This window comes from Pan paniscus, chromosome 1, assembly GCF_029289425.2.
Source record: "Pan paniscus chromosome 1, NHGRI_mPanPan1-v2.0_pri, whole genome shotgun sequence".
Taxonomy (NCBI): Eukaryota; Metazoa; Chordata; class Mammalia; order Primates; family Hominidae; genus Pan; species Pan paniscus.
Window position 1 is genome coordinate 136,070,415 of NC_073249.2, and position 21,241 is coordinate 136,091,655.

General features: G+C 35.5%; 1 protein-coding gene across 20 annotated transcripts in view; it reads left to right on the forward strand.

Moving 5' to 3' along the window:
- Nucleotides 1-21,241, forward strand: part of ZNF644 (zinc finger protein 644) — a 113,090-nt gene that overhangs the window by 71,262 nt on the left and 20,587 nt on the right. For 14 of the 20 annotated variants that reach the window (XM_008960486.6, XM_034930886.3, XM_034930834.3 and 11 more), the window contains 2 exons: nt 15,829-18,866; nt 19,048-19,653. The exons of the other annotated variants lie outside the window; for them this stretch is intronic. In XM_008960486.6, the coding sequence (XP_008958734.2) occupies nt 15,829-18,866; nt 19,048-19,653 (3,644 nt within the window). The remainder of the gene's footprint in view (nt 1-15,828; nt 18,867-19,047; nt 19,654-21,241) is intronic. 20 annotated transcript variants of the gene reach the window in all.

Below are 21,241 nucleotides of genomic sequence, written 5' to 3' on the forward strand. Positions count from 1 at the left end.
TCCATTTGGGGAGGTTTTTGATTATTAGTTCATTCTCTTTACTTGTACTAGGTCTGTTCAGATTTTCTATTTCTTCTTGACTTCATTTTGGTAATTTCTGTGTTTCTAGGAATTTTTCTGTTTCATCTAGATTATCCAATTTTTTGGCATCCAGTTATTCATAGTATTCTGTTATAATTCTTTTAATTTTTAAGGTTGGTACCAGTGTTCCCCCACTTCTATTCCTGATTTTTCACTTGTGTTCTTCTCTCTTTTGTTGTTGTTGTCAATTCCTTTGTCAATCTTGTTGATCTTTTTAAGGAACCAACTTAATTTTTTTAATTAGAGGGCGGCTTAGGTAGGGGTTTCTTGTTTTTGTTTTTGAGACAGAGTCTGTGTTGTCCAGGCTGGATTTGAACTCCTGGGCTCAGGTGAGCCTCCTGCCTCAGCCTCCTGAGTATTTGTGACTAAAAGAACCAATATTCTCTTATCTTTATTCTAAAGATTGATTATTTTCTTCCTTCTACTGGCTTTGGGTTTAGTTTGCTCTTCTTTTTCCTAAGGTAATAATTCCCTAAGGCATAAAGTGAGACGGCTAATTTGACATCTTCTTTTTTAATGTAGGTATTTACAGCTGTAAATTTTCCTCTACATGCTGCTTTTGCTGCATCCTATAAGTATTGGTATGTTGTGTTTTCATTTTCGTTTGTCTCAAGATTGGCCATCATACTAAATCTCATCTGTAGGGAATGCAGACTGAAGCTGAGATAAACTTACACTGGCATACCCTGTTTTATTGTGTGTTGATTTATTGTGCTTTTCGTATATTGTGTCTTATACAAACTGAAATTTTGCAGCAACCCTGCATCAAGCAAGTATACAGGTATCATTTTTTCAACAACATATGCTCATTCGTATCTCCGTATAACATTTAGGTAATCCTCACAGCGTTTCAAACTTTTTATGTTGTTATGGTGATCTGTGATCAGTGATCTTCAGTGTTTCTATTGTAATTGTTTTAGGGCACCACAAACCATGCCCAATCAAGATAGTGAACTGAATTGATCAATATTGTGTGTGTTGTGATTGCTTCACCAACTGGCCCTTCCTTGCCTGTCTCTCTCCCTCTCCTTGGGCCTCCCTATTCCATGAGACACAACAGTATTGAAATTAGGCAAATTTATAACTGTACAGTGGCCTCTATTAGTGTTTGAGTGAAAGGATGAGTCACATGTCTCTCATTTTAAATCAAAACCTAGAATTAAGCTTAGTGAGGAAGGCATTATACAAGATGAGACAGGCCAAAAGGTAGGCCTCTTGCCGCAAACATTTAGCCAAGTTTGTGAATGCAAAAGAAAAGTTCTTGAAAGAAATTAAAAGTACTACTCCAGTGAGCACACAAATAGTAGGTAATCAAAACAGCCTTGTTACTGATATGGAGAAAGTTTGAATGGTCTGGATAGAAGATCAAACCAGCCACAACATTCCCTTAAGCAAAAGCTTAATCCAGATCAAAACCCTAACTCTCTTCAATTCTGTGAAGGCCAAGAGAGGTGAGGAAGTTTCGGAAGAAAAGTTGGAAGCTAACAGAGGTGGATTCATGAGGTTTAAGGAAAGAAGCCATGTTATAACATAAAAGCTCAAAGTGATACAGCAAGTGCTGATGTAGAAGCTGCAGCAAATTACCCAGGAGATCTAGCTCTGACAATTCATGAGAATGGCTACACTAACCAACAGATTTTTCAGTGTAGATGAAACGGCTTTCTACTAGAAGAAGATGCCATCTAGCACTTTCATAGCTAGAGAAAAGTAAATGCCTGGCTTCAAAACTGAAGCCTGAGAGACAGGCGGACCCTCTTGTTAGTGGCTAATGCAGCTGGTAACTTTTAAGTTGAAGCCCAATGCTCATTGAACAATTCCATAAATCTTAGGGCCCGTAAGAATTATATGAAATCTCTACCTGTGCTCTATAAATGAATCAGCAAAGCCTGGATGACAGTTCACCTGTTACAGCATGGTTTATGAACTATTTTAAGCCTACTGTTGAGACCTGCTAGAAAAGACTCCTTTTCGAAATATGCTCATTGACAATGCACCTGGTCATCCAAGATCTCTGATGGAGATGTACAAGATGAATGTTGTTTTCATACCTGCCAACACAGCATCCATTGTGTAGCTCATGGAACAAGGAATAATTTTGACCTTGAAGTCACTAAGTACATTTCATAAGGCTACAGCTGCTGTAGCTAGAGTGATTCCTCTGATGGATCTGAGCAAAGTAAATTGAAAACTTTCTGGAAAGGATTAGCTATTCTAGATGCAACTTAAACATTTGTGATTCATGGGAGGAGGTCAAAATATCAACATTAATATGAGTTTGGAAGAAGTTGATTTCAACCCTCATGTATGACTTTGAGGGATGCAAGACTACAGTGGAGCAAGTAACTGTAGATGTGGTAGAAATAGGAAGAAAGCTAGAATTAGAAGTAGAACCTGAAGACTGGGTGCCATGGCTCACGCCTGTAATCCTAGCACTTTGGGAGGCCAAGGCAGGTGGATCACTTGAGGTCAGGAGTTCAAGACCAACCTGGCCAACATGGTGAAACCCTGTCTGTACTAAAAATACAAAAATTAGCCGGGCGTGGTTGTGCAAGCCTGTAATCCCAGATACTCAGGAGGCTGAGCCAGGAGAATTGCTTAAACCTGGGAGGTGGAGGTTGCAGTGAGCTGAGATGGCAATACTGCACTCCATCCTGGGCAACAGAGTGAGACTCTGTCTCAAAAAAAAAAAAGTGGAACCTGAAGATGTAACTGAATTGCTGCAATCTCACGATAAAACCCGATCAGATGAGAAGTTGCTTCTCTAGCGAAGAAAGTGGTTTCTTGAGAGGGAGTCTACTCGTAGTGAAAATAGTGTGAACATTGTTGAAATGACAACATAGGATTTAGAATATTACGTCAGTAAAGCAGTAGCAGGGTTTGAGAAGATTGACTCCAATATCAAAAGAAGTTTTTACTGTGGGTAAGATGCTATCAAACATCATTGCACGTTACAGAGAAATCTTTCATGAAAGGAAGAGTCAATCAATGTGTCAAACTTCATTGCTGTCTTATTTTAAGAAGTTGCCACAGCCACCCCAACCTTCAGCATCTGCCACTCTGATTGTCAATATTAAGGCAAAAATCTCAGCAAAAAGAATCAAACTCACTGAATGCTCAGATGACTGTTAGCATTTTTTTAAAGCAATAAAGTATTTTATTTTATTTATTTATTTTTGTTGTTGTTGTTTTTTGAGACAGAGTCTCGCTCTGTCACCAGGCTGGAGTGCAGTGGCGCGATCTCAGCTCACTGCAACCTCTGCCTCCCAGGTTCAAGCAATTCTCCTGCCTCAGCCTCCCAAGTAGCTGGGATTACATGCGCCTGCCACCATACCTGGCTAATTTTTTGTATTTTTAGTAGAGATGGGATTTCCCCATGTTGGCCAGGCTGGTCTTGAACTCTTGACCTCAGGTGATTCATCCGCCTCAGCCTCCCAAAGTGTGGGATTACAGGCGTGAGCCACTGGGACCAGCTACAATAGAATACTTTAAGGTATATACCTTGTTTTTTAGACATAATAGCTTTTGCGTAATTAATTGACAACAGTATAGTACAAACATAACTTTTTTTTTTTTAAGTTCCAGGGTACATGTGCAGGATGTGTAGGTTGGTTACATAGGTAAATGTGTGCCACGGTGGTTTGCTGCACCTGTCAACCCATCACCTACATATTAAGCCCAGCATGCATTAGCTATTTTTCCTGATGCTCTCCCTTCACCCCCTACCCCATAGGCCCCAGTGTGTTCCCCTCCCCATGTCTGTTAAATGTAACTTTTATATGTACTTGGAAACCAAAAAAAAAAAAAAAATGGTGGCTCATTTTATTCCAGTATTCACTTTATTGCAGTCGTCTGGAACTGAACCCACAGTATCTCCAAGGTATTCCTGTAATTGGTAAAGAAAGTGACAAATCACTCATTTTAATGAGGGGGGGAGATGTTTGGTAGTTTGTGTTGCACAATGACCTTGTCTGACATGGATGTTTTATGAGATACTATTTTTTTCTTAAGGCAACGTTGTGACAGAACATCAGATAGTCTGATAGCATGAGATTAGCTCTTGGACATCGGGAGCTGCTTTTTTTTTTTTTTTTTTTCCTCAGTCTAATTGTTGTCTCTTTATAGGTATTCTTTTTTTCTGTGGCTGCTTTTAAGATTTTTTTTCTCATTGTCTTTTATTTTCATTAGTTTTCCTGTGATGTATCTAGGTGTAGTTTTTATTTATTCATCTCAGAGTTCCAGGTGCTCCCAGAAGCTTTGGCTTGATGTGTTTTGTCAGTTTTACAGAATTCTCAGCGATTATCTCAGAAGTATTGCTTCTGTCTTATATTCTCTCTTCTTTCCTTCCGGGATTCCAACTAGATGTTGGAATGTATGTGTGATCTTTTACCATATCAGTTTCAGCTCTTACTCTTTTCTCTGTTTTCCATCCTTTTGTCTCCCCTTGCTTCATTCAATATACTTTGTATTGACCTTTTTCTAGTTCACTAATTATCTCTTTAATTGTATCAACTTTCTGCTTTGTTACATAGTGGCCAGAGCATATGGTCTACAGTGATTTCTGTTTCTGTTGGAAGCTTCTCAGTGGTCATTGTAATACATTCTCAGATTTTATAAATGTTCTGTGTTTTGAAAAAAAGAATGTCTAGTTGTTGTATAGACCTCTCCCTATATGTTTGATCAGTGGTCTACATACTGTTTTCTTCACACACCTCTTAAAATAATTTTGGAAAACTATGGTATTTTTAAGGTGGCATCTGACATTTTTGTCACAAGTGAGAATAATTACATGTTTATACAGTACATTGTATGCATAATTTACATCTCATTTCTTCAGAATCTTTGTACTGTAGATTTAATTCATCAAGGTTACAGAAAATGTCTGTCTTGTAACATTTAACAAAGCCAGTCTTTACAGCTAAACCAAGGTGACCCTTTGTCAGTAAAAATGGCTTCATTTTAAAAATTCAAATAAATGTATTTGTATCACTGTTGATGACCTTTTCATTTCTGAATTTTAATTCTAAGACTGGGAGTCAGGGAGAGGGGTGAGAGAGAAGTATGGAGAGAGAGAGAGAGACAGATACTGAACTCTTCCCTTGAGCTGTTTTTTGATTAACTAAGACTGTGTAGCCTTCAAATTTTCCTATTATGTGCTTTGCTGCAATGGCCTTCTGCCTAAGGAGCTCTGTATTCTCAAACCTTTTATTTGGTTCCCCAAAGGTTTTTACACACTGGAGCATTTGCGCAATGCTAAGATTCTGGGCAGCTCTCTTCTTGACCCTTGAGGTATTCAGTTAGCAAGGTACATAGAAATCTTTGCCTGTGAAACTTAGTATTAGAGGAGGGATGCACAAACTACAACCACAGTAAATAAATATATTGCATGGTGTGTTAGATGGTGTTAATTAAGTGTTATGGGAGGCGGGGGAAGGGATAAACTAGTATAAGTAGATTTGAGAATGCCAGCAGTGTGGAGAAGGTAAGGGTTTTGGGGTGTCAGTTTAACTAGAGTGGTCCAGGTTGGCATTATTCAGAAGATAATGATTGAGCAAAGACTTGAACCAAGATGAAATAGTTTGCCATGAGACTATCTGGGAGAAAGAGCATTCCATCTGAGGAATAGTCAATGCTAAGGCCTTACGCTAGTAGAGAACATATTCAAGAATAGTAAAAACAAAACAACAACAAAAAAGCCAATGTGTCTACAGCAGAGTGAGTGAGTTGGGGAGAGGAGTAGGAAACGAAGTCAAAGGGTTACTAGGTAGTATCTCTCTGTAGGTCCTTTCAGGTCATTGTAAGGGCTTTTCCTTTTTTATCTGAGAAAAACAGGGAGTCATTTTAGAGTTTTGAGGGACATTATCTGTATGGATCACTCTGATTGCTGTGTTGAGAATAGATGGTAAGTGTGTAAGGATCTGTCCTTGTACTAATACCAGATTAGTCAGCTGATGAAGTCCTAGTGGATCTGGGTATAGCAGTGATGAGAAGTGATTGGATTCTGGATGTATTTTGAAGATAATAGCAGTAGGAATTCCTGATGGTTTAGATATGAGGTGTGAGTAAACAAGAACAGTGAAGGTTGCTCCAAGGTTATTGGCCTGAACAACTGATATAGATGAGGAAGGCTGCTAGATATGTGTTTGGGAACCTTTCTTTTGTACAGTGAGAGAAGGGTGATCTTTAAAAGGGAGATGGGTAAGAAGAACTAGAGTATTGCAAATATAACATCCAGATCAATTTTAGGGAAAGAGTACATACGGAAGTTGAGGAACTAGAAATTAATACTTGACCTGCATACTCTTTGAGAAGTCTGTCTGTACTTTCAGGGGCATACGTAGCCCAGTTTGAAGACCACTGTTCAGATCAACCTTAGTAATTATGTTATTAAAATCTTCTGTATTCTTCTTTACTTTTTAAGTCTGCTTGATTTGTTAACCTTTGGGAGAATCGTTTAAAGCCTCCCTCTGTGGCTGTTGATTTGTCAGTTTTTCTTTGTACTTGTAAAAGTTTTTTATTTTTATATTTTATAGCCATTTTGTTGTGTGCCAAGAGATTCATGAATATCTCTATACTTTATTAATTTATAAGATTCATCATTACCAGGCCTAGTACTTAATATCCTCAGGTTCTGTAAACTAGTATGTTTTCAATAAAGAAACACAATCTGCTTTTGGGAGGAGGCTGACAAAACACTTTGAAATTAAAAAAACTACTAACAATAACAACAACAAAGCACTATTATTAGCACTATTTCTTTTCTTTTCTTTTCTTTTTTTGAGATGGAATCTCACTCTGTCGCCCAGGCTGGAGTGCAGTGGCACGATCTCGGCTCACTGCAACCTTGCCTCCCGGGTTCAAGCAATGCTGCTGCCTCAGCCTCCTGAGTAGCAGGGACTACAGGTGCACGGCACCACACCCTGCGAATTTTTTATATTTTAGTAGAGACGAGGTTTCACCATGTTGCCCAGGCTGGTCGTGAACTCCTGAGCTCAGGCAATCTGCCCACCTTGGCCTCCCAAAGTGCTGGGATTACAGGCGTGAGCCACTGCGCCCGGCCCCAGCACTATTTTTTTGAATCAATAAATGAACAACAAAAAGGATTCAGGAACGGTGTTTGGTGGTATAAGCAAACATTCTCCTTAGCCACATACTGGGAATCCTATTGCTAAAAACACGCAAATTTAGCTGCTAACTAAAAATCGGTAACATACATTCAACCCTGGATATCCATGTGGGATTAGTTCCATGACCCTGCAAGAATACCAAACTCCAATGATGCTCCAGACCTTTACATAAAATGATGTTGTATTTGCATATAATCTGTACACATCCTCCCATATATGTTAAATCATCAATATATTTCTTGTAATACCTACTACAGTGTAAATGCCAAGTAGTTGTTATACTTCATTGGTTTCTTATTTGTATTTTTTATTCTTGTAATTTTATTTTTTATTTCTTTTGATCTGAGTTTGGTTGAATCTGAGGATGCAAAACCCACAGAGAGAGCCAAGTATATTTTTGTTAAGACAATAATGTGAGAGAGAAGCACACTAATATATTTTGTTTCAAGAAAAGCAAATTTCTTGTATTTGAATTATTACCATCCTAAATTAAGATACTTGTAGAATAGTGATTATCTTGAAATATTTTTCTTAGATGATAATTGGATTTTTTCTGGTTTCAGAAAAATAAATTGAGCAAGGATAATAACATTTCAAGAGTTCACATTTAATACAAAACATTTCTTTGAAGTAGCACTTTCAGTTTTGTTCTTTTTTTTAGTTCTCAAAGATGTCATACTTTTCCATGTGAATATATGGAATAAATATATTCAAATATATAAATATATAAATTCAATATATAAGTTTGAATTTACATAGTAGAGTTTGAATGTATATAATACAGGTGAGAGGTTAAGTACTCATTATAGATTATTACAGATTTACAGAAATTTGTTTACGATTTAAATCCTTCCTTCAATAGATTAAATTGTAAATCAGTGAAATAATTCAATCCTGGATGTCATATTATTCAAGTTCTATTTCTCATTAGACTTTAATTTTATATTTTCTAAATATGAGATTAAGCAAATTAATTTATGGAACTTTTATAATGACAGATTATTAAAATCTACAGAAGTTTAAGAAGTCTACATATTAAATAAAATCTGTGAACCTTTGAATTTGAAAAACTTAATTACTGAGGTATTAGAAGGAAACTAGTATACATTCGTTATGTTCCGAGCATCAGGCTAGACATGCTGGTAAGGGTTCTGTTGGTCATCTTTTCCCAAAAATGAAATACAGTTGACCCTTGAACAACATGAGCTTGAACTGTGCAGGTCCACTTAAACGTGGATTTTTTTCGATGAATATAGTCGACTTTCTGTATCTGTGGGTTCTGCATCCGCACCCAAACCAAATGCAGATAAAAAATACAGTCTTCATGGCATGTGAAACCTACATTTATGGAGGGCTTGCTTATCTTATCCATAGATGGTGTCAAGTGCGGGGACTTAAGTATGCGTAGATTTTGGTATCCACCAGGGTTTTAGAACCAATCAGCCATGGATACTGAGGGATGACAGTAGTTTCATCCGCATTAACAATCTATTAAGGCACCAGTTATCTCTTCAGCTGTTGTAAGGAATCTCTTTAAAGCCACCATGTTTGCATTTGCAGTCATGCCACTAACTTTGTTGTGCATACTATAGTGTGCCTTGATCCTGTGGAATATACATGGTTGGGGCAAAAGCTTCATCAACAGCACTTTGAACATTCTTAGCTTTTAAGTTCTTCAACAAATTCCTAGCATTTCCTGAATAAACATTAAGCAAATAGATATCTGACTTGATGCTGATTCTATACTCTAAAACCATTCTTTTGTTATTTCTTTATGTCTTGATAATTGTTGTGAAATTTATAGGTATAGCAGTTTTTTGAATGGTGAAATTGTCTTTGCCCTTTAAAATTATTTCTATTCTGAAGCAATTTATTCCATATGCACATATATTTATCTCACTTCTTTACGTATAATTGTCTCTATTTTCATTTATGTAATTACATACAGTCCCTGACTTACAATGACAATGATTCAATTTTGCAATGGTGCAGAAGCAATGTGCATTCAGTAGAGACTGTATTTTTAATCTTATCTTTTATTATTATAAAATTTTTATAGACTGTGTCAGATTATTTTGGCCAATTGTAGGCTAATGTAAGTATGTATAAGTAGGCTAAGCTACAATGTTCAATAGTTTAAATGTATTAAATGCATTTTCAACATGATGTTTTCCATTTATCATGGGTTTATTGGGAGGTAACCCCATTATATGTAAAGGAGCATCTGTATATGCTTTGTATTCCTAGGACTTTGAACACTCTCACTTTTCTTGAATTTATTAGATATGATAGTTTAGTATTTATATAATATTTCAAAACTGAACATAAACAGCAGACCCATCATAGGTTAAAGAATACCAGAAGGCTCAAAGTAAAATGACAATTTATGGCATAATACTTTCTGTGGAGGGCAAAGTTGACACACTGCCCCTGGAGTATGGGATTGACGTACTTAGGTACATTGGTTTCTTTGAAAGTTTCACAGTTAATAATTTGAACAGATATGTTTTATAGTGAACTGACCCATGTTACACAAATGTGGTCAAAATATTTGATCAGTTACATATATATCACTCATTTCAAATGCTTAAATGCTTAAATTTGTCTTGTTGGAGCCACGTGCATATATGTCTATTACGATGTAAGCTGAGACCATCACTTATTCTAATTACATGAAAGCATAAACAACACAACAGTCATTCTGTGCTAACTATGACTTAGTACTCTCCTTTGGTTGCAGCTGTAATTTATTGCCTTCTTCCAGTTGCAGAATTCTTCATTAGGAAATTAATGTTTGATTAGTGAACATCCTTTTGATTTTCTACTGTTGATTCTTATTGTTACATAATTTTACCATGTCTTTAAAGTTATGTCTTTGTAGGGCCTCCCTGCCCTCCTTGCCTTCATCCACACAGTTACCTGCTTCCGTTTACCACATGGGAGCTTCTTTAGATGTGTTAGATTATATTTAGTATTTACTATACTTTGCAGTAAGAATGATCTTGAGTTATTAGGTGTTTATGGTCTGGTACCTGACTTTGTAACATCTGCCTTCCTGTTAACAAGTGAGGATGGTACATGGCATCAGGAACAAGCTGTTCAACAGGTTCAGTGTAATTTGTTTGCTTTTTTTAAATTGCAATCTATATATCAAACTCAGTGCCTTTTTTGTTTTGTTTTGTTTTTTGGTATTGCCAAGGAAAAAAAAAATCTCTGGCTGTAACATTGAGTTTTCATGATACAGTTAGCTCTGTGGCAGTGTGTTGGTCATTTAATGTCATATTTTCATTGTTCAAGAATCAATTTATTGACAGATCATAAGTTAACTAAAGGATTATTTCAGGTAATTGTGAATTTAAAGAATACTTTTAAGGCTCAGTAGTGTAATTCTTCACTTTTTTGCTCATTATTTCAAATAATGTTAAATGTTAATTATGTAATAACTAAGTACTAAACATTTGTAGTACATATTAGAAGGGACTTTAGAAATCATCTTATTCAATCCTCAACTCCATATTCCTGTCTGTAATGTTCTTGACAAGTAAGCAGTCTAACCTTCTGAACCATTTTATTATTTGGCTTGGTTTTAAAGTCAGTCTCATGCTGGATACCCTTACAAGTGTTCTGTATTTTTTTAGTGTTTCTTCTCAATGTGACATCCAGAATAAGTTATTACCTGGATGATACATTCTGTCTTCTCTTGAAGTGTGCACTAGCTGAGATTTAGGTATATATGTTTGTACATTGTGTATGGTATATATAGGTTTAAATGCCGCAATAATTTTAAATATAATATTTCAGTTAATTAAGATCTGTTTTACAGTTAGACTGACACTTGTGAATGGTTTTCTCTTCTTGACCCAATCTCATACATTACTAACTGAAGTTGTCATGTGTTCGCAAGGATAATTTAAATGAACATAGGGTTTGTGAAAACCTGACAGATCCTAACTATAATTCAGCTAGTGGGCAGCATTATAATTTATTTATAGCTGTGTAATATAGCAATTAATGAACTAATATACAATGAGGGCAAATTGTACTATATTTTGCATGAAATTATACAACACAACAAAGGTTGGCATTATGTAGTTAAGTACCCACAAAATGTTAACCTACTTGCAATAAATACAATTAATAATGTACATAAAAGAATGAAATTAAGCTAATTTTCTATCAGAAAAGAATTATTCGTGAACAGAAAGTGGACAGCATAGATTTGATGACAGAAAGGTTGTATCTAATCTGAATTACTGAGTGACCTAGGAAGCTTGCTCAGAGGGATTACAGAATAATTATGTTAATATGCAATTATCACCTCATTTCTTCTGTAGTAACCTCAAGATGTAGTGTAGTGAGGGTGTTATAGCAAGTGCTGATAGTTTGCAAAAATACTGATGTTTGAGATTTCTGAGACAATAAGTCTAGCTTGAGGCATATAAGTGATGATCTGTCATCTTGAAGACAGATCTGACCTTTGTACAATTTTTTTAGTGCTCACAGTATATAACTAGAGGCAGTTATAGCTGTAGAACTCATTATGATTTTCTAGAAATTGAAATATATTTTATGTAGATTTCAAGTTCTGTTTGCAGCTTTTTAAAAAGGTGTGTGAATTTTTTAAAGACTATTTTAAAAACCAGTTAAAAGAAAAATTCTATGGTTATATGATTATATGGGGAAGATTTAGTAATGGTGTCTAAACAGTGTTTAAAAATCTTAATTGATATATAAGGAGTCCAAACATCAGTTTATTTATCTTAATTTATTAGCTTCTGTTTTTTAAACTTAATGAATAATGCCCACCTTCAAATATGTTCCTACTTTGTTATAGTAACCTAAACTGGTATTGATGTCTCTGTTATATATACATTTGACTATACAAAGGTAGTTGAAAAACTATTTGAGATGGTGTAAAATTAACTCGAGTCAAATGCTTTCTTGCCTAGATGCCACATAACCCAACATGAATGTAGTAAAATAATTTTTGATGATGTTAAAATTCTGTATCAATTATTCAGTGCAACAGATTTTGATGATCCATGGTTCTGCATTGTATCTCAGCACAACAGCTATGAGTCTTGAGTACTGTTACTAAGAAGAAGTATATTTGGAGCATTGTGTAATTAGAATATATTCTGAACATTTTAATTGTTCCTAAAATAAGTACCCACAAAACGTTAATCTACTTGTAGTAAATGCAGTTAATAATGTACATAAAAGAACAAAATTAAGCTAATTTTCTCTCAGTAAAGAATTACTCATGAACAGAAAATGGACAGTATAGATTTGATGACAGGAAGGTTGTATCTAATCAGAATTACCAAGTGACCTAGAAAGCTTCCTAAGTCAACTTTTGTAACATATTTTCAAACTGATGCAGAAGGTAACATCTTTTATTTTTGAGTAGAGATAATTAATAATTTAGGGGTAAGTAAGCCATATTTTATTATGTGGATGTGAAGGAAAACTTTCATTGTTAAAGACTTCATTTTATATTTTAACAATATTTAATCGGATTTTTTTTTGCTAGATGTGTTTTGTAGATAAAATATCTGTTATGCACATATATTTTTTCTATGTTTTTGAACAAAACAGGTTGATATCTTCAGAATGTGAACTTATGAAAAGCTCTTATAAAGCCATTCCAGTAATGAGGATGCAGTCTCCAAGCTGACATGATGTTCTCATAGTTTGTCACCCTGCTGTTCAGGGGGTACCAATGAAGTTGCTTTAAATGGGAAGCGTCTGTTCCATCTCTAAACCTCTTAACACCAGAACAGATGGGTGGAACATAGAACATGGAAGGTTTTACCTCTGAGGTGGTAACAGTGAAGCCACTCATTAACACTGAATTTACCACTTCGTTAGCAACATTGCTTCCTGTTGAGAAAAACTAATATAGGCTTTCAAATTGACTTAGCATATATTTGTCCACCTCTGTGATTATAATAAGTGGGAACGGAAAGGAAAGTAACTGTCTTTCAAGTTAGTTTTTTGTCGTTCGTTTCAGATTTATGAGATTGTTGCTATTGAAGCGTTTTATGTTTTCTACCTAATTTAATGAGAAATATCAGGAATGAATAGTAGTGTAGCATTAAGGCTTGCTTTTCTTTCCCTTGACATTTGCACACCCTTTCCTAACACATGTTTATGTGCTGCCCATTTTTAACTTCTGTGTATGTGATGTAGAGACTCCTGCTGGGTGATGCATTAGCACCATTTTGGAGTGATATCATTAAATGTGATCTTATTGGAAGTCTATTTTTATTACCACAGAAGTTTGCCAGTCTCAAAACAGAATTCTAAAACCTACGAGGGGTGGAAAAAATGATTGTTGGTATAAAAAACAATGTCAAAGATACTGGTAATAGGTATTTGTTGTATTAAATAACATTTTATGGAAAGAATAAGATCAGATTATAAGTGCTTGTTCTAAGTTATAAAATAAGAAAAATGTAAGAACAATTTTATTATTTTATTGTTTTTTATTTTTTGAGACGGAGTCTCACTCTGTCGCACAGGCTGGAGTGCAATGGCACGATCTTGGCTCACTGCAAGCTCTGTCTCCCGGGTACACGCCATTCTCCTGCCTCAGCCTCCCGAGTAGCTGGGACTACAGGCACCCACCACCACGCCTGGCTAATTTTTTTTATTTTTAGTAGAGACGGGGTATCACCGTGTTAGCCAGGATGGTGTCAATCTCCTGACCTTGTAATCCACCCGCCTCGGCCTCCCAAAGTGCTGGGATTACAGGAGTGAGCCACCGCGCCCGGCCTAAGAACAATTTTATTATTCTTGAATTAGATTTAATGTTTTACAAAGCATGAAATTGGTACCCTTAAAGGATAGTAGAAATATTGAACTATATTGAACATGTTTTGATTTCTAAATGTTAGATTGTAAGGTCCTGTTGCCCTAAAATAGTATTACTTGTTATGCAAATTAAAAATACTGCAAAAGAAAAATATACAGGCTTCATTCTTTATCTGAGAGCAGGAACCTAACTTGTCTTGTTTACCATTATATCTGGAATACGGGAACAATGCATGGCACTACTAAGTGCTTAGGAAATATTTGGAGAATAACTGCAAAAAAGGAGAAGAAATATGGAAGCTTATGCCAGTACTTCAATTAGTTAATACCTGGGGTTGCCAAATAGCAGGTTCTTTAAATTGTACATGAAAATTACTGGATATTTTGAGGACCTTATTATAATTACTGAGTTAATAAATCAGAACCTGATGGAACTTGTGTTTGAATGGGGTATCCAAATTTCATAGGAACAAAACTGTTTTTCTTCTTTACACTTTAGGAACTTTTACTTTGATTTTTGAAATTGTGTTTTTATTAATCCAATACTTATTCAGTCTTTTATTCAACAAATATTGCCTGAGCACCTATGCCAAGTGATGTACTAGGTTCTAGAGATATGATAGTGACTAGATTACATTCCCAGCCCTCAAAGAGCTGACATTCTTTGAAGAAGGCAGATACTTCCAATGTGGCCATTTCTAAGAGCAGGAAAAAAACAGGTTGCAAGGGAACTTTTCATAGTGGGGGTAGGCATTACGGTCATGGTGTGAATGGACCCCAAACATTCAGAAATACTGTTTCCTTTAAAAATATTGTACTTTTTTCTCATAATGATTAAATATCTTATCAAAAATGCCTAGAAAAGTTTTATCTACATTTTATATGAAATAAATTTAAAACATATGTTTATGCTATTCTATTGTAAAATGTGTTAGGCCATTGCACTAGACCACCAGATCATAAGTGGGATAACTGCATTTAGAGAACGCCTAGAATTTGGGGCCCCACATATGAAAGTTTGACATAAACCTTCATTAATTTTAACTTTAGTAAAGTTAAAATTCGCTTTACTAAAATTTAGTTAACTTTACTAAAGTTAAAATTATAGTTAAGGTTAATTTGAATAAGGAATGAACAAAACTATGAATAAAGCATTTTTACAATTGATAGAATGTTGGGAGAACATTAAGCATCTTGAGAGCAAAGCAGTCTTTTAAAAAGGACTATTTCATACATAAAACGTTGATGTTGATAGCAAATATGTTCATTCAATAAAGTTATTTACTGAATGGTGTTTTGTTACCTTCAGGAATGAACTTATAAGTGACAAATCTTTTACTTCTCTGCAATATTTGATAATTTATATTGTTCTCTAGAATAGAGTGACTACCTCTGATAAACCTACTTAAGTGAAAGAATTTTCTTTGTATTAGCAATCTCCACGTGAGGTTTAAAATTTTTTCAGTCTGTAGCATATTTATATTGTTTTTGAGTGTGTATACATGTGTATCTGTGTGTATGCTGCTTTTCCCTAGTGTGTTTGTGTATGTTGCTTTTCCCTAGACATTTTGTATACATGACGTATTGGATTGTTGTTGTTGCCTAGCATGAAGAACAATATTAACCTTTGAGGTGCTTTTTAAATATTTCAATATGTTTGTGTTCTTTCATTCTTGGAAAATTATTAGAATCTCAATATAAAGAGTAGAAAATTAAACTAATAAAAATATGTACTTTCAACTCTCCATACATTCTAATAGTATTTTTTCTTTCATGCAAATCTAAATTTTTTTTTTCCATTTTCTAGACTAAATGTGTTAAATGGGCTTGCCAACAATATGGATGATTTGAAGATAAACACCGATATTACTGGTGCTAAAGAAGAACTCCTAGATGACAACAATTTTATCTCAGACAAAGAGAGCGGAGTTCATAAGCCAAAAGATTGTCAAACATCATTTCAGAAAAATAATACATTGACTCTGCCTGAAGAACTGTCAAAGGACAAATCTGAAAACGCCTTAAGTGGAGGCCAGTCTAGTCTATTTATACATGCTGGTGCTCCTACTGTTTCTAGTGAAAACTTTATCTTGCCTAAAGGAGCTGCTGTTAATGGACCAGTTTCACACTCCTCCTTAACTAAGACTTCCAATATGAATAAAGGCAGTGTTTCATTAACCACTGGACAGCCTGTGGATCAGCCAACAACAGAATCTTGTTCAACTTTGAAGGTAGCAGCTGATCTTCAGCTGTCTACACCACAGAAAGCAAGTCAACACCAAGTTTTATTTTTGTTATCAGATGTAGCACATGCTAAGAATCCCACCCATTCCAATAAAAAACTACCTACCTCTGCTTCAGTTGGTTGTGACATTCAGAATTCAGTAGGGAGTAATATAAAGTCAGATGGCACTTTAATAAATCAAGTAGAGGTGGGTGAGGATGGTGAAGATTTATTGGTGAAAGATGATTGTGTCAATACAGTAACGGGAATTTCCTCAGGTACAGATGGATTTAGGTCAGAAAATGATACAAACTGGGATCCCCAAAAAGAGTTCATTCAATTTCTTATGACTAATGAGGAAACAGTAGATAAAGCTCCACCTCATTCTAAAATAGGTCTAGAAAAAAAAAGAAAGCGAAAAATGGATGTAAGCAAGATAACTCGTTATACCGAGGATTGCTTTAGTGATTCTAATTGTGTACCCAATAAATCAAAAATGCAAGAAGTAGACTTTCTAGAACAAAATGAAGAGCTACAAGCAGTAGACTCACAGAAATATGCATTATCAAAAGTGAAGCCTGAATCAACTGATGAAGACTTAGAATCTGTGGATGCCTTCCAACATCTAATTTATAACCCAGATAAGTGTGGAGAAGAGAGTTCACCTGTTCATACTAGCACTTTTCTTTCAAATACCTTAAAAAAGAAATGTGAAGAGAGTGATTCTGAGTCACCTGCTACTTTCAGTACCGAAGAGCCATCATTCTACCCCTGTACAAAGTGCAATGTGAATTTTAGGGAGAAGAAGCACCTCCACAGGCATATGATGTATCATTTAGATGGGAATAGTCACTTTCGCCATCTTAATGTCCCAAGGCCATATGCTTGTAGAGAATGTGGACGGACATTTCGAGATCGCAATTCACTTCTAAAACATATGATTATTCACCAGGAGAGAAGACAGAAGTTGATGGAGGAAATTCGTGAATTGAAAGAACTTCAGGATGAAGGAAGAAGTGCACGATTACAGTGTCCTCAGTGTGTGTTTGGTACCAATTGCCCTAAAACATTTGTGCAACATGCTAAAACCCATGAAAAAGATAAAAGGTACTACTGCTGTGAAGAGTGTAACTTCATGGCAGTGACAGAAAATGAATTGGAATGCCATCGAGGCATTGCACATGGGGCAGTGGTAAAATGCCCTATGGTCACTTCTGATATTGCCCAGAGAAAAACACAAAAAAAGACTTTCATGAAAGACTCTGTAGTAGGATCATCCAAAAAATCAGCTACCTACATATGTAAGATGTGTCCTTTTACTACTTCAGCCAAAAGTGTTTTAAAAAAGCACACGGAGTACTTGCATTCATCATCATGTGTTGATTCATTTGGTAGTCCTCTTGGACTTGATAAAAGAAAAAATGACATCCTTGAAGAACCTGTAGATAGTGATAGCACTAAACCATTAACTAAACAACAGTCAACCACGTTTCCAAAGAACTCTGCTTTAAAACAAGATGTGAAGCGAACATTTGGATCAACCTCACAATCAAGTAGTTTTTCAAAAATTCATAAGCGGCCACACAGAATACAGAAAGCTCGGAAAAGCATTGCCCAATCAGGTGTAAACATGTGCAATCAAAACAGCTCTCCTCATAAGAATGTTACAATTAAAAGCAGCGTTGACCAAAAACCTAAGTATTTCCATCAAGCAGCAAAAGAAAAGTCTAATGCCAAGGCAAATAGCCACTATTTGTATAGACACAAATATGAAAACTATAGGATGATCAAAAAATCAGGTGAATCATATCCTGTGCATTTCAAAAAAGAAGAAGCTAGTTCATTAAATTCTTTACACCTGTTTTCATCATCAAGTAATTCTCACAACAATTTTATTTCAGACCCTCATAAGCCTGACACCAAAAGGCCTGAAAGCTTCAAAGATCACAGACGTGTAGCTGTAAAGAGAGTAGTTAAGGAATCTAAGAAGGAAAGTTCTGTGGGAGGGGAAGACTTGGATAGCTATCCGGATTTTTTGCATAAAATGACTGTTGTCGTTTTGCAAAAACTTAATTCTGCTGAAAAGAAAGATAGTTATGAAACAGAAGATGAAAGTTCCTGGGATAATGTTGAGTTAGGAGACTACACTACACAGGCCATAGAAGATGAAACCTATAGTGATATTAATCAAGAGCATGTAAATTTATTCCCTTTATTTAAGAGCAAAGTGGAAGGTCAGGAGCCTGGAGAAAATGCTACTCTTAGTTATGACCAAAACGATGGCTTTTATTTTGAATACTATGAAGATGCTGGAAGTAACAACTTTTTGCATGAGATACATGATCCTCAGCATTTAGAAACTGCAGACGCTTCATTGTCAAAGCATAGTTCTGTTTTTCATTGGACTGATTTGTCTCTTGAGAAGAAATCGTGTCCTTATTGCCCAGCAACATTTGAAACAGGTGTTGGGTTATCAAATCATGTCCGGGGGCATCTTCACAGAGCAGGATTAAGCTATGAAGCCCGTCATGTTGTATCACCGGAACAAATAGCCACAAGTGACAAAATGCAGCATTTCAAAAGAACTGGCACAGGAACACCTGTTAAACGAGTTAGAAAAGGTAAGTTCTCCATGGGGATGATTTGGGCTGATAGGTCTGTGTTCTAATTCTGAAGATTTAAAAGTTTTGTTTGAATTTAGTCTTTATTAGAATCATAATTTTATGTTTCAGAATTAACTCATTTTAGGGTGGTCAGTTTATATAAGAAAGTCTGATATTACTCTTAAAAATTTTTTTCTAGCTATAGAGAAGTCTGAAACCACTTCTGAACACACTTGTCAGCTCTGTGGTGGTTGGTTTGATACTAAAATTGGATTATCAAATCATGTTAGAGGCCACTTGAAAAGACTTGGAAAGACGAAATGGGATGCTCACAAATCTCCAATCTGTGTTCTGAATGAGATGATGCAAAATGAAGAAAAATACGAAAAAATCTTAAAGGCATTGAACAGTCGTCGTATTATTCCCAGACCATTTGTAGCTCAAAAACTTGCATCAAGTGATGACTTTATATCTCAAAATGTTATACCTCTTGAAGCATACCGTAATGGCCTAAAGACTGAAGCTCTGTCAGTGTCTGCATCAGAAGAAGAAGGGCTGAATTTCTTAAATGAATATGATGAAACAAAACCAGAACTGCCCAGTGGGAAAAAGAATCAGTCTCTTACACTCATAGAACTTCTTAAAAATAAAAGGATGGGAGAAGAAAGGAATTCTGCTATTTCTCCTCAAAAGATCCATAATCAGACAGCAAGAAAGAGATTCGTTCAGAAATGCGTTCTTCCATTAAATGAGGATAGTCCGTTGATGTATCAGCCACAAAAAATGGACTTGACTATGCACTCAGGTAAGAGGACGTTTATGACTATGCTATACACAGTTTACATGCAGTTCAATTATGCCTTCTTTAATGGAATCTATGTGGAAAATACTTTCTCACAATCTTCCTGTTTAAGCTGCTTTTTTTTTTTACAGAGCACAGATTGGTTATTCTACTGTCATTTCTGTATAACTCATCAATTGATGCTCATTAGCACTGAGTTCTCTGTGCCTCTTTTCTTGGTCTGAATGTAAGGTGAGAACAAAAGCAGAAGAAAACCACACACACACACAATAAAAACAACAAACAAAAAGCTGATCTGTAAAAATAAAACTTGCTCTGGCTGGAGGATGGTTGTGGATGGGAGGTTGATGTTCAAAAGCATAGCATTATTGAAAAGGCATACCTCTGTCATATTTTTGCCAGTTCTCCAAGGTGATCATGTTTTCAAGATTTAGCTGTTGGTTTTTCCACTGCTTAGGTAAAACAAAACAGACTCTTAAAGCTGAATGGATTGGTGTCTGTTGTGATTAACCCAAAGAAACATCTCCCTCTCCAATTCCTCATGGTATTGCGGAATAGTTTGGTTTTGGAGAACAGTTGTGAACATAAAACATATTTGTTTGGGGTTTTAGGTTTTAAGATAGTGCTCTAATGGAACAGAACAGATGATTTAGCTTAGTGCTTGTGCACCAATAGTTTTTCCTTTTGAAAGGAATATTTTGTATGTATTGGCAAATAATGTGGCAAATAAAGTAGCCAAACTTTATTCAGTATTGCCAAGTGTGGTTTATACTTTTAGACTAGAAAAATTTTAAGTGTTTTTTCTAGATTTCTTTTTGAAGGTTAATGTTGAAGGTTTATGTAAATGGTCTCATGATTAGAGCTCTAAGTTGAATGTGTCGGAGGTAATAGTTAATGGATTAATAACGACTAACATTACTGTAAAGTAATGTTGTTTATTTGCTTTGGGGCAGACATTGTGATATCCCAAATAGTTGTAATGCAATTTTGATTTAAGGAAAGATAACTTTGTATTGTAAGTGGTCTGGAAAGCAGTTTATCTTGTATGAGCTTCTGTTTAATCCGGCTTTTTCTTTCGAATAAAGAGTCTCTGAAAGTCAATAGCTTTCAAAATTTTTTCAGAAGGATAAAATGCAGGGAAGATGTGTTAGCTGTGTTGACCAAGGGGTAGTATACTTCAGAGATGGAAAGCATATTTGTGGCTATCACAGTAATGCTGAAGAAACCAGTTGAAATGTGTTGGGGGAGTGAGGATTGTCTGAGAAGTTAGGAGTTTCTTACTGTTTGAACATGTTTTTCCTGTGATGACTAAGATGTTAGCTTGTTGATCATTTATTTAGCACAAAGATTTTAGCAAAAAACTTTAAATCATTAACTTTCATTATTGATTGCGCATTCAGAGTAATGAACATAAAATACCCTAAATAAAATGTTGTGTCTAACAGCTGTTCAGTGGTGTGTTTTACCACCTTTTCTCCCAGCCTTCATCAGAAAGCCTAATTTAGTATTGAGACTTTTATGGTTTTGTGGGTAAAACACTTTAATTACCACTTTGTCAACTAGACTTTTTAATTCTTTTTATTGGTAATGT